This window comes from Pyrenophora tritici-repentis, chromosome 2, assembly GCF_003171515.1.
Source record: "Pyrenophora tritici-repentis strain M4 chromosome 2, whole genome shotgun sequence".
NCBI lineage: Eukaryota > Fungi > Ascomycota > Dothideomycetes > Pleosporales > Pleosporaceae > Pyrenophora > Pyrenophora tritici-repentis.
In genome coordinates this window covers 76,643-89,306 of record NC_089391.1, presented here as the reverse complement: position 1 = coordinate 89,306, position 12,664 = coordinate 76,643, and the positions used below count along the sequence as shown (strand labels likewise).

Genomic DNA, 12,664 nt, shown 5'->3' with positions numbered 1-12,664 from the left:
CGTGAGATTGCCCCTCCACCAAGTCCTTCAGCCCCAAGTTTCCAACCGCTCCATCCAACCAAGCTAAGCAAGCTGACTGAGCGAGCGCCTATCCCTAAGCTCGCTCGGCTTGCAAGCGCGCACTGCGCGCTCAGCTCATTCGGCTTGGTCAAAACGTCCAAGCCGAGCGAGCTGAGCGAGCCGGCTCGCTCGTTGACAAGTATGCAGAACAGGCAATCCAATGGGCTAGAAACCTGATCCTCCAAGCCTCTATTATGACCAACTCATATGAAGAGCAAAACAAGCTACTCGAACTACTAGACGTATTTAGAGACTACACGGAAAAAGGGAGAGTTACAAACCAGATCTCGGACAAACTATCTGCCAAGCTCGCCTTCCACTCAGCTACTCTAGCAAACGCTTCAGAAAAAGCAGCAAAGACATTAAAGAAGGCAACAGCCACAGTAGCTGGTCAAAACAACCAAACAGTAGCAGTAGCAACAACGACAACAAACACAAATGCTCCCCAATCATACGCAAAAATTGCAGCTCAACCATCAAAGAACGCCACTTGGACGACTGTAGCCCCAAAGAAAAAGCCAACGCCTAAGAAACTAATTACGCACTATCAAATAGTTGCAACACTAGAGGAAAACCAAACCATCAACCCGCTCCAAGCACGAAACAAAATCAACGAGGCATTCCAAAAAGCTGGCATTGCAGGACCTGTTATCCAACTAGCAGCTCTTAGTAAGAGAAACAATCTCATACTTACTACTACAAGCGGATACTCTGGAGAATTCCTTCTCCAGCAATCCAATATCTGGATGGACCTCTTTAACATCAAACACGCTCAACCACTAGAATCTTGGACAAAAGTCATAGTCCACAACGTCCCTACAACCTTTGAAGGAGCAGACACGCTAGAAATCCTTCAAACTGAAATCCCTACATACAACAAAGGACTACAAATAGTTGGTAACTCCTACTGGCTTACAAAAGACTGGAAGAACAAACAAAACAGCTCTATTGTCATCGCTTTTAAAACAGAAGCCGAAGCAAAGAAACTAGGAGCGAGGATCATTATCCTTGGAGAGAGCCTCCGTACTGAAAAGTATAGAAGTATTCCAGCTACTACCCAATGCGACAACTGCCAAGGCTTTGGCCATACAAAGCTTAAATGCCGGAACCAAACAGCATGCCAGCTATGTGCGGGGACCCACCCTACATCGCAGCATAAATGCTCCACCTGCACGACAAGTGGGAAGCCTTGTATCCATACACTCCCAAAATGCTCAAACTGCAAAGAACCTCACTTTGCTAATAGCAGAGACTGTGAAGTCCTCGCAGCTATAACAAACAAGGAGAACCAATATACAACAGAATGTTAGACAGCATTAAGATTCTCCAAGCGAATCTGAATAAGAGTATCCAGGCTACAGAGTCTACTCTTCAACTAGCTGTCGAACTAAGGGTTGATATAATTGCAGTCCAAGAGCCTTGGCTCACACCAACAAGAAACAACGACTACGCTGATACTAGGTCCACTAGCCACGCAGCATACCTCCAAATTCTCCCACAATCCGAACCAAAACTCCGCCCTAGAGTGCTATTCTATATCTCTAGAACGCTATTAGCAGAAACCTACCTACTAGAAGGTTTCACATCAGATCCAGACGCTATAGCACTAGTAGTACAGAAAGGAAACCATAAGTTTAATATCTTCAACCTATACAACGAGAGAGGTATAGGAGATATAAAGACTATCCCAAGAGTTCTTCTAAACACAAACACAAGACTACCAGAGTCATCTATTCTACTCCTAGACGCAAATGAGCACCACCCGTGGTGGGACCCACTATGCACATCGACGAGCCCAGGAGCACCCCCATTTGTAGAATGGATAGAAAGCCAAAACCTTAGCCTTCTAAACACACCAGGAACGGGCACTTTCTTTAGGCCACACCTATCAAGAGAATCAGTTTTAGACCTATCCCTAGTTACCCCAGACCTAGCTGACAAAGCTATTGACTGGCAAGTCACTACAGAGACTGGATCTGACCACTACGGCCTACTCTTCTCAATTCGATCAGACACCGACCAAGTAGACAATCCAACAAACCAACGCAAGTTTGATACAAAAAAGGCAGATTGGCTACTATTTCAAAAAACCCTAAACGAGGCTATTCAAAACAACATCACCCTACAGCACATAAGCGAGATAAACGACCCTAGGAAACAAGATTGCAAGAATCTAATTCTAGAAGAGGACCAGGTGCTTCAAAGCAAACTAGAGGAGATAGGGGAAGCAATTACGCAAGTCATCCAACTAGCAGCTGACAAAGCAATCCCAAAAGTCAAACTAGGTCCTAAACCAAAACCCTGGTGGAACCAGGAGCTTACTAAGCTAAGAAGAGAGCTTACTCACTGCCAAAGAGTCTACACACAACAATTGCAACAGTTGTCCATCCAAGAGGCATATCTATTCAAGAAAGACTTCTTAATAGCGCGGAACACCTACGCAAGAGCAATCAAGGATGCCAAGAAGAGACATTGGAATAGCTTTCTAGAACAAGAAACCCCACAGTCTATCTACAAAGCTATGGCATACACAAAGGATCAAAAGGTCGAAAAGATTCCACCTATCCAAGGAGAGATACTAGAGAAAACATTCAAAGGAAAGTGCAAGGCCTTTAGAAAAGCACTTTTCCCTCCTCCTCCAACAGCAGAACTACCAAGCTTTCTAAACTATCAAGAGAGCATTTGGGACTGGCCGCAACTATCAATTTCTGAACTAGAACAAGCCTGTTCTAGTAAAGTTAAAAGTAGTACACCAGGACCTGACGCTATTACTCAAGATATTATAACCGCTGCATTTAAGTTCAACCCAGAGATCCTCTTCATCGCCTACTCAATCTTGTTTAATTACGGATACCACCCTCGGTGCTGGAAAGCAGCTACAGGAGCAATTCTCAAAAAACCATCTAAACTAGATTACTCCATCCCGAAAGCTTATAGAGTAATTACTCTCTTAAACAGCCTAGGGAAGGTACTAGAGAGAATTGTCGCCAAAAGACTTGCTAGTCTAGCAGAAACTACAAACCTCCTACACCCCTCACAAATTGGAGGTAGAAACAAGAAATCTGCAATAGACGCCGCTCTCCTCCTAGTAGACCAGATCCAACACAAAAAACAGCAAGGCCAAATTACCTCCACAGTGTTCGTGGACGTCAAAGGAGCTTTTGACCACGTCATACACAACCGATTTCTAGACCGACTTAAGAAACTTGGACTCCCAATTAGCTTAATTTGCTGGGCGAAATCCTTTCTCTCTAACAGGACCCTAAGACTGTCATTCGATAATAAGATTGAAGAATTTAGCAAGATTATAGCAGGCATCCCACAAGGCAGCCCAGTATCACCAATCTTCTTCCTTATCTATATCCGAGACCTATTCCCAGCCTTACAAAGCTTTCAACTATCGTATATCGACGACCTATCTCTTACTACCTTATTAACCTCTCTAAAGAAAAATACAAGAACACTGCAAAAAGAGATAGCTACACTCTTTGCTAAGGGAGAGCAGCTAGACATTATCTTCGACACATCTAAAACAGAGCTAATCCACTTCACCGCTAAGAAGGAGAGGATAGAAAGAGCCCTTATACTCCCAAACAACGACCGGGTAGAACACAAAGACACTGTAAAGTGGCTAGGTATCTATCTAGACAACCGTCTATCATTCAAATCACATGTGTCTATACGTGCAAGCCAAGCTAGACAAGCTTTCTACAGACTAGGAAGACTAGCAAACATTGAACTCGGCCTATCAACACACGCTATCCGGCAACTATATCTAGCATGTGTAACCAGCGTGTCAGACTACGGAGCGCAAATCTACTGGCAAAACCAATTATACGCTACATCAATACTACAATCACTACACAACCTAGCATGCCGGAAGATTCTAGGAGTGTTTAGAACCGCACCAGCCGTTCCAACAAGCATAGAAGCTAGCCTACCGCCACCAGCAATTAGACTCAACACAACTATCCGGAACTACGCAAGAAGAGCAAACCTGCTCGCTAGTACCCACCCAATTGCTAATGCAATAACCCGGATACAATTAACAAACCCCCAACAAACAAAAAAGCCAGACCAACACCGACAGCTACAAGCTATTATCGAATCAATTCCTAAAAATAACAAAAGAGATACAGAACAGACTATCCCATACCGGTTTAGACCATGGGATACGCCTAACTACAAAATAACAATCTCACAAAAACGCAAGGAAGAGGAAGCAATTGAGCATAAGGCCTACATCAAAACTAGGCTAGATAACTGCACTACAATCTACTCAGACGCCTCACAAATAAAAGATGGAAATGGTATAGGTGTTGGCATCGTAGCCTACAACTCAACCCAGCAAGAGATCTACTCAGAAAAGACCAATATAGGGGAATACCAACTAGTTTACAACGGTGAACTAGAAGGCATTACTCTAGCTTTTGAATACGCAGCAAAGACAGCTACAAGAGACCAGGAATTCGAGATCTACGCAGACAATCAGGCAGCAATCTATAGGCTTAAAAACCTATCAGATAACCCAGGGCAACAATGGCAACTACGATGCCTAAAAGCAGCAAAAACAATCCGACAAAAACAGGCTACTATCCACTTACTGTGGGCACCCGGACACACAGACATAGTAGGGAATGAAAGAGCAGACTATCTTGCAAAAGAGGCTGCTAAAGAAGTCCCACAATCATCAACAAAAAGCATTGCCTACCTAGGCACTGTTATCAAAAAGATCGAACAAACCGAACAACGCCAAGAGTACCAAAAATACAAAACAAGAGCAACCACTCTAAACAAAAAGACCTACTCAGCAAAATTCCCACTCCAAATCCGAAAAACAATCCAAATACCACGCAGCACCAATCGAGAAATCTCTAGCGCCTTCTATGCTCTTAAAATAGGACACGGATACTTTAGGTCCTATTTAAAGAGACTCAAGAAAATAGAATCTGATCTCTGCAGCTGCTCGCACACCCAAACACCAGAGCACCTACTTTTACAATGCTCTCTATACAAAACAGAAAGAAAAACTCTCATACAAGCAATCAATCACCAACCAGCTACTCTACCACTACTTCTCCATACTAGCGCCGGTATAGAAGCCACTTTAGCTTTTATTACTAGCACTAGAATAGGAACAAGAAAATGGTACCAAGGACAGCTAACAGACGACACACAGAGAGACACTGTATAAAACTAAAAACACTGCCTTCTCCTTTGCCATAAGAGCCCGCTGATACATCTCTTTCTATTCACCAAACTGCTCTTTAGCACCAGGCACCAGCTAGACATCGAGTCTAGCTAGAAGCAAGCCTAAACTGCCATAGCCAAACAAACACCCAAAATGTACGATAAACAAAACCAGATAGAACGGCCTCCGGCCCAGTCCTACATAGTCTCTGACTGAAAAAGGACTTAAATGGAATAATAATAATAATAATAATATGTACGCTCGTAGGGCTTGCAGAGATACATATTCTCTACATAGAGGAGGTGACGAGTTAGGGTGTTCCGCTTACGAGCTTTGCTCACATTTTTCTTCCGTAGCCCAAGTCGTTTACATACTGGTCTCATGGAACCCCTCTCAGTCTTGTTTGATCAGTTCCTTTTTGACTGCTGCGTGCTTGTAAACAGCAGCAGTCTCGCCGCAGTCACCACCACCTCCACTCGGGTTGCCGTTCTTGACTGGGATCGAGTCATCGTCAGAATCGCTGCCACCACCACCTCCGCCACCGCCGTTGTGTCCCCCGATGAGAAGTCTGCCACCGCTACCGCCACCGCTACCTCCACCTCGCCATCTCTTCCAAACCGCGATTCCGCCCATGACCGCAGTGCTTATAGCCCAGACGCCACCAAATACGATCGGCACACCATACCCGCCCATCGCAGCGCTCGTGAGGATTGCGAATGTCGAACCGGCTGCAACACTTCCGATGCCTGCATGGACGCCTGCTGCAATGCTTCCTGCTCACTCATTAGCACTTAAAGCCCCTATCTTTTGATTGTATCTACAGACCAGCAGCAATACCACCAGCCGTGAAACCAGCGATGCTCAGGAATGCCGGAGTGCAGGCGAGGAGGATGAGCGGAACGAGAATCGCGGCCGTCTCCCAAGGATGCTCTTTCATCCATTTGGTGGCTGCCTTTGCGACGTCGATGATGTCGATCTGGCGCAGAGCTTCGATGGCTCTGTCGAATGCGCAACTGGCTTTTCGACCGAAGGCACGGATGGCGTTTGCGAGGTGGTAGCTTGCGAGGGCGACTTTCATAGTGATGGGGGTACCTGCGGTGTTTCGGATGGCCTCTGCAACGGTTCTGCTTGCCAGAGATGTGTTGGGTCTTGTGGGGCGTTCGGTCTCTGGGGGGGCGTTGGGCGACGTAGAAGAGCTATCGCTTATTGCCTTCTCGTCTGCTTCGACAGTGGAGTCTTCTTTATCCTTTAGGTCCTTATCATCTGTTTGGGGGGGTGCCGGGTGGTCGCTCTTTGGACTTGGCATTCTGAATTTGTGCTCGTATGCCCTCTTTGCCGCGATAGCTCGAGCTGCGTACATCCTCTGGATTGATGCTGTACTTAGCCCGTCTTCTTTGGTCATTTTGGCACCCATCTTGAAAGTGGTGGTCTCTGGTGCTGTGTTGGTCGAGTGGTCAAGTGTTCCTCACAAATAGTGTGGCGGTTATGAGGAGAAGCGAATCATGTGTACCACGTGGCGGTCGCCTGGTGCTGCTTTGTCACGTTAACCAGCATCTCTTACCTCAGCTGCATCATAGATACGTCATGAAAACAGTCCCTGCTGCTGCCTTATAAGAGGTCAGCACAAGGAACAGCACAGAATACACAAGACAATATACTCCGATTACTTCCTCGCACGGTTACACTTTGATTTACTGCATTAATTACAACAAAAGATCGTTTGATTAGAATGTATACTTTTAAATAAGCTTAATTGCTTTGCTTCGGCCATTCCCTTAACTTGGCCCGACCTTTGGTACGTGATCCGGCGATACGCACGTGATCCCAAACGTCCTGTTCCACAACACACCCCTCAGACTGGTTTCCACAGACAACTAGCCTGTTTTTGGATTGATTCTCCCTCGATTGATCTGTACAGTGCGATCTGTGTCCAGATTTCAGCTAATTAATTAGCTTTTCACCAATTTTCATCGTAGTCTTGGATCGGGGTTGGCGCATTTGGAGTGAGCAGGTTCAGGCTCATTTGACCAGATTGCTCCGCTCTGAGTGGCTGGTGAAGTGATTTTTGCTTAGAAATCTGCTCCTAGCGTTGTGGTTCTTAGGTAACTAGCTGCGTCAGGAGATTCGACCAAACCACCAGGCAGCAGCGAATCGTATGTTGCTAGTCTCTGGGTGAGAGGACATTGAGCGTTTGACCGCTTCACCCGTGTCGACCGCCTTTCCTTGATTGCGGCCCTCACAATGGGTGTCTGATCTTGCCTCGCTTCTCTTGTCCTTCTCTTCTAATTTTAGTCTCAATTCCTCAATCACCATCACTGCAATCATCAAATGAGCCTTCAATCACTTCATCCACACTCAATTCTACTATCCATAACCGACCTCAACTTCATCACGGTCTATTACGGCACCCTCAGCGAGATCACGAACGCCTACCAACCCATGGTTGGTGTATTCGACTACATGAGCTCCGCCCATCATCCTGACGTACAACGTGCACTTCAGCTAGTCTCCCTTCAACAAGGGCAGAGCGTCCTCGAGGTGGTTGCTGGCTCAGGTCGACTCATCGCGGCTGCCAAGCAGGCTGTTGGTGATGGATTTTGCCTCGCTGTCGATGCCGTACAAGGCCTGCCCGACCTCGACATTCCCTGGCAGCTCAGCAACGCAGGTCTCACGGTGTATCATCTCGGGACAAGCCAGCAACAAGTTCACCTTATGAATGCCAACGTTACCGACGATGCGCTGCGCGACCGCATCGCTCAAGTGCCTCAGGCTCCTCCGTCCTTCGACTGCATATTCGCCTTACACCTCCTCAATACCATCCCGCCCGATCAGCGTCTTGGCATCCTCCGCAACTTGCACAAGCTGCTCAAACCTGATGGACGCCTCATTGTGTTGATGTCCGCCCGCTTCGCCAACTTCGCGCCTTCACCCGCTGAGTCCGCCGTCCCTGTGCAATTCAGGACTTTGCCCTATACAGAAGCACCAGGCTCGTTGCTCGTTATGCGCTACATGGACGGCCCAACCGTGCCTGTTCCTCGAGGCATTGATCGGCCGCTCAACGAAGTCTTCTTCGCTATGCAACTGTCCCCCACTAGGTTTTGGTCGATAGCCGCTCAGCAAGCTTCTGAGGCAGCCAATGCAGCTGGCTTTGTGGTTGACAAGGCTCATCATTTGGGTAAAGGCGACTGCTTTGGCCTCCCTGTCCTTGATTCCTCTCTCCCTGCATCGACGTTAGTGGGTATGTCCCACATGCAGATCATCCATCAGTTGCTGCCGCAGAACCAGTCTGGCTGGGCATGCAGAGGTCGCACGAGCGCTATTTAGATTCCGCGCATAGTCTTCAACTGGTCATTAATGTCTGTAGTTCAGCGGGATTGTGCTATCGTGGAAGTTTTGCAGGAACATGCGTCCACGTTCAAGAGGAGGGTTGACGAGGCGGTCTTGCCCGGCAACGTGATCGGTCAGGCTTCTCAGCATGAGCAGGTAGGCGTTGTTGTTATTTTGCGGAAGGAATGATCTTCCTGTCTTTTTGCGTATTTTCTTTTGCGTTCTGCTTGATCTCCTTGTCTTTTGCGATTGGGCCTGGCTTCTCGAGGACTGAGCTTCTTGCTCATTGATCTCAATATCTTGCTTCTAAGTAGATAACTAGTTATTGTTGAGAATACCTGAGTTCAGTCCAGGGTAGAAGGTGCTTGGGAGTCACATGATATGCTGGTGTGGCAATAGCACCCACAACAATGGAGTCAGACTGTGACACTCGAGACAATAGTCAATACAATACGTTGCAGCCACCCCGCCTTGTCCCTCCTCCCACTCGGTTATCCATAGTAGTCATACTACTAGAGGGACCTTGTTCCAATAATTCACTAGTATATCGAGCGGATCATTTATTAATGATTCGGCTACCAGCTACGTAGAAGACTATAAACAGCTCGCAAATAGACAGGTTTTGGCATACTATCCTCCTGTAACTATGTGCAGATAATAAAATTTCACGGGGATGCAACGTGTCAAACAAGAGCTGTTCCGTTGCGTGGATGGAGTCAGATCGATGCCCCTTCCCGAGCCGGCTGACGACAGTACTAGGCTTAAGACTCCAGACAAATCCATTCCCTTGCCATCTTCACCACCCTCAACCACGTCTTCCGCGGGCTTCGAGTACATGGATTTGTCCTTCGTACCTGAAATTAATTTCAATTTGAGCCGCAAGCTTAAAGACGGCATCCAAGAAGACGACATGCTCAGCCATATCAGCGTCCTTTTGATAGTGCTGGTACCTCTCAATCCACTCGTTCAACATATAACAGGCTACCTCGTTGGTATAGTCTTGGGCGGAGCCGCGGTAGCTGTGCTTTTGCGAAGCTTCATGATGCAAGACAATGGCTTGATAGAGAGACTGTATGACGACGGCTGAGACGCGGCTGCTGGGTGATAATGTTGCAAGTAGATCTGGTAGACGCTGCATGAAGGTTTGCTCCAGGGTCTTCTCAATAGTGACGTCAATGGCAAGATCTCCAAAGTTCACGACGAGAAGGGCGTGGTGGAGCTGGTTGTCGATGGGGTAGACTTTGTAAGACGGAGCGCCTGTGGCAGACGGTTCTCCAGTCCAGCGCATCTGCACAGTGCCGGCGCCGCCGTCCTCGTTTCCCCCCTTGCGAGTCATAGAAACAATCTCTATCATGTCGGATGGGTCATCGCTGTGAAGGCTATGGTTATAACTGGTCTTCTCGGAATGTTGCTGGATCTCGCAACCGCGCAGAATCTGACAAGCTGCTGTCGTTACGGCTTGCAGCTCAGGCAGCGAGCGGCGGAGATCAGTCGATGCTGTGAGCATGCGAGCTTGATGCCGGTGCACGACATTGTGGTGTATCCAAGCTATCAAGCGGGCACTCTCAACTATCTTGTTTTGACCCATAATTACTGCCCGCATATCTGCCTTCGTGGATGTCGCTGTCAAGACATATCCACATGCTGCATGGAAAGCAAGGACTTCGGCGACCAGTTGCTCAAGAGTCTGCAGATGGGCCCGGGTACGGTATCCTGGTATAAAGATCTCTTTGAACAAGTACACTTCAGCCTCGGGCTCATCAAGGTTTAGATATATAGACAGCGTTTCGCAATGGTTGGAGGTGATTGGCAGGCACAGTTTCAGCCATGGCAGTTGTTCTTGCGGTTGCAGGATCCGCCGCTTCCATGCCCGTTTCTGTCTCGAACAGCTGCAGCCCGTCCGCGCCTACCATGACCATGTCATCGTCGTGCGCTTCGATCGCGCCACTAGTCGTACGCCCTAGGAGGGGGTCGTTGCGGCCGGCACCCTCGGAGTTGCGATAAGGGCTCTGGTCGCCGGGGTCCATGTTGGTGATGTCTTTGTGCCTGCCTGTAGAGGGACTGAGGGCTGCGATGTCGCTGGGGTTGTTGTTGCTGTACAGGTCTAGGTGTGTTTCCGCAAGGTGAGCTTCCGTAACATGCGTGTGAGAGTGAGAGTGAGAGTGAGAGTGAGAGTGAGAGTGAGAGTGAGAGTGAGAGTGAGAGTGAGAGTGAGAGTGAGAGTGAGAGTGAGAGTGAGAGTGAGAGTGAGAGTGAGAGCGAGAGCGAGAGCGAGAGCATACAACGTTTCCTTGCGCTAAAGTCTTCTAGGACTGATGGCGACCATAGCACCGGTGCAAGCGGTTACAAGTTAGGTCTGAAATCGGAGCTTTGGGTGCTTAGATGGGCTGACAGTTGAGTTTGGCCGCCATCTTGATGGTGTTAATGGGTTGATAACGACGCCACGGTTGAGTTTATGAGACCGTACTCGTCGCTGATGAAGTCGATAACTGAAGCTGACTACCACACCCGCCTGGCTACCTGTGAGCGCGAGTCGAGCCGGGCAACCGCTTACTTAAAGTAGTACGGGCTTAATAACCACAAGGAGAAGCTGGTGAAGTATTGGGTTGACGAATACCTATATTTTGGGCTCATGGCGACGAGCAGAGCTGAGAGCGCTCACCGCGTGCTGAAGGACTGGCTCGGCGGCAGTTGAGCTGACATACGGAGTCTATTTTATCGCCTCTACTCTTTCTACGAAGAGCATGTTAGCTATATTGAGTTGTCCGATGAGCAAGCTAACAGCAAGACGCGTTCTGACTGTTAAGGTCTAATTTTTGACGCCGTTGTGTGATAGATAACCCGCTACGCGAAGGCCTAGACAGCTGAATAATTTAAGTACGCTCGCGCCCAACTTGATAGACAGACCGCCGACAATACGTACCAGTTCACTCGTTGCAAAGGCCGGTATTCGACCTCCCAAAACAGGCCTTGTTGGCATCAACTCACCGAGCTTTGGCGCACCTCTGGCGTCCTCCGGGTCACCGATTTCCATCAACATTGGTGGGTTACTCGAGAGCGTGTTGCTGAACCTGAGCGTCCCATGGCCCCGTTAGAGCTGCAGGTTTTAGAGTCAACACAGCGGCGACAGCGAGCTCGCCGGCATCAGCGAGGCGCTGGCAAGCGTGGCGGACGCCGCGACCCCAGTCTACTTGAGCGTCTCGATAGTAACAACAGAGCAGCGGCGCCGCCGTCGACGCTGCCTGCACGGATGACAGAGTCATCAGTACCGGCGGAGAATGTCTTCGTGTTTCAATCTAGACAGCCAGCCTCCACGACGCCGACGACAGCAACCACGGCGCTGTATCCGGCTCAGCAATGGCCTGTACCTGGCCAACAATCTAGCCAATAGCTGCCTTTACCTAGTCTTCAGTCGCCAGCTTTACCTGCCTCGCGCCAGCAGCTAGCCCGTGGGTACGATATAAGCTCCTCCCCCCTCCGCTCGCCATAGCTGAGGTATACAACTTTGATGGCGATGGCGAGCGGGGGAGGGGGTAAAGATGAGGAGATGAGTATTGCTTCCTGCAGAGATTTCACAGCTAACTTTCGCTCCAGGAGGCTTCAACAGCGCCCGTTGCAAGCTATCTGTCGGATGTAGGACAGGGCAGAAGAGAGGAAGAAGGTTGTTGTATTGAGAGAGCTACATAGAGCGATTATATACACAACCGAGATGAGTAAGCAGGTGACGAGGAGTCACGTGAGATACAGTTCACAGTGTACCAGATGAACTGAGGTGCCAGGCTGACACTATCCCAGCGTCCTAATCGAGCCGTCAACCGCTGTCGCAGAGTTTTCACAGCTATCGCCAGCCTCACCCCGCTCCGTCAATCGATTACCAGACTTACGAGCAATACAATGGGTCGTATATTGGCGGTTATACACGGGTTCCAGCGCCGGCGTGGCCATCAACAGCGCCAACGGGACTGAGCTATCAGGCTCAACCTCAGCGATTGCCGCCGCCGTCGCCGGCAACAAACTATCAGCAGCCTCATGTTAGGATACCGACGCAATTAATAGAGCTAGATGTTAGCTTTAGGTATCCGATCC

The 12,664-nt window shown here is 48.7% G+C and overlaps 5 protein-coding genes across 5 annotated transcripts; 3 read left to right on the top strand and 2 right to left on the bottom strand.

Moving 5' to 3' along the window:
• Positions 1–254: 254 nt before the first annotated feature.
• PtrM4_055180 (NMDAR2-C domain containing protein) lies at positions 255–1,370 on the top strand (the record flags this gene model as incomplete). Its single annotated transcript, XM_066105134.1, has 1 exon — positions 255–1,370. The coding sequence occupies one exon, from the start codon at positions 255–257 to the stop codon at positions 1,368–1,370; it is 1,116 nt and encodes a 371-aa protein (XP_065963761.1).
• Positions 1,371–5,644: 4,274 nt separating this feature from the next.
• PtrM4_055170 (Ifi-6-16 multi-domain protein) lies at positions 5,645–6,665 on the bottom strand (the record flags this gene model as incomplete). Its single annotated transcript, XM_066105133.1, has 2 exons — positions 5,645–6,024; positions 6,077–6,665. The coding sequence occupies 2 exons, from the start codon at positions 6,663–6,665 to the stop codon at positions 5,645–5,647; spliced, it is 969 nt and encodes a 322-aa protein (XP_065963760.1).
• A 914-nt stretch (positions 6,666–7,579) lies between these two features.
• Positions 7,580–8,575, top strand: PtrM4_055160 (Methyltransf-18 multi-domain protein; the record flags this gene model as incomplete). Its single annotated transcript, XM_001942144.2, has 1 exon — positions 7,580–8,575. One exon carries the CDS (start codon positions 7,580–7,582, stop codon positions 8,573–8,575), a length of 996 nt encoding a protein of 331 aa, XP_001942179.2.
• Positions 8,576–9,383: 808 nt separating this feature from the next.
• Positions 9,384–10,605, bottom strand: PtrM4_055150 (uncharacterized protein; the record flags this gene model as incomplete). Its single annotated transcript, XM_066105132.1, has 2 exons — positions 9,384–10,334; positions 10,396–10,605. The coding sequence occupies 2 exons, from the start codon at positions 10,603–10,605 to the stop codon at positions 9,384–9,386; spliced, it is 1,161 nt and encodes a 386-aa protein (XP_065963759.1).
• A 1,055-nt stretch (positions 10,606–11,660) lies between these two features.
• On the top strand, positions 11,661–12,614 carry PtrM4_055140 (Transformer domain containing protein; the record flags this gene model as incomplete). The annotated part of the gene is made up of 4 exons (XM_066105131.1): positions 11,661–11,942; positions 12,173–12,211; positions 12,266–12,291; positions 12,374–12,614. 4 exons carry the CDS (start codon positions 11,661–11,663, stop codon positions 12,612–12,614), a joined length of 588 nt encoding a protein of 195 aa, XP_065963758.1.
• Between the last annotated feature and the right edge of the window lie 50 nt (positions 12,615–12,664).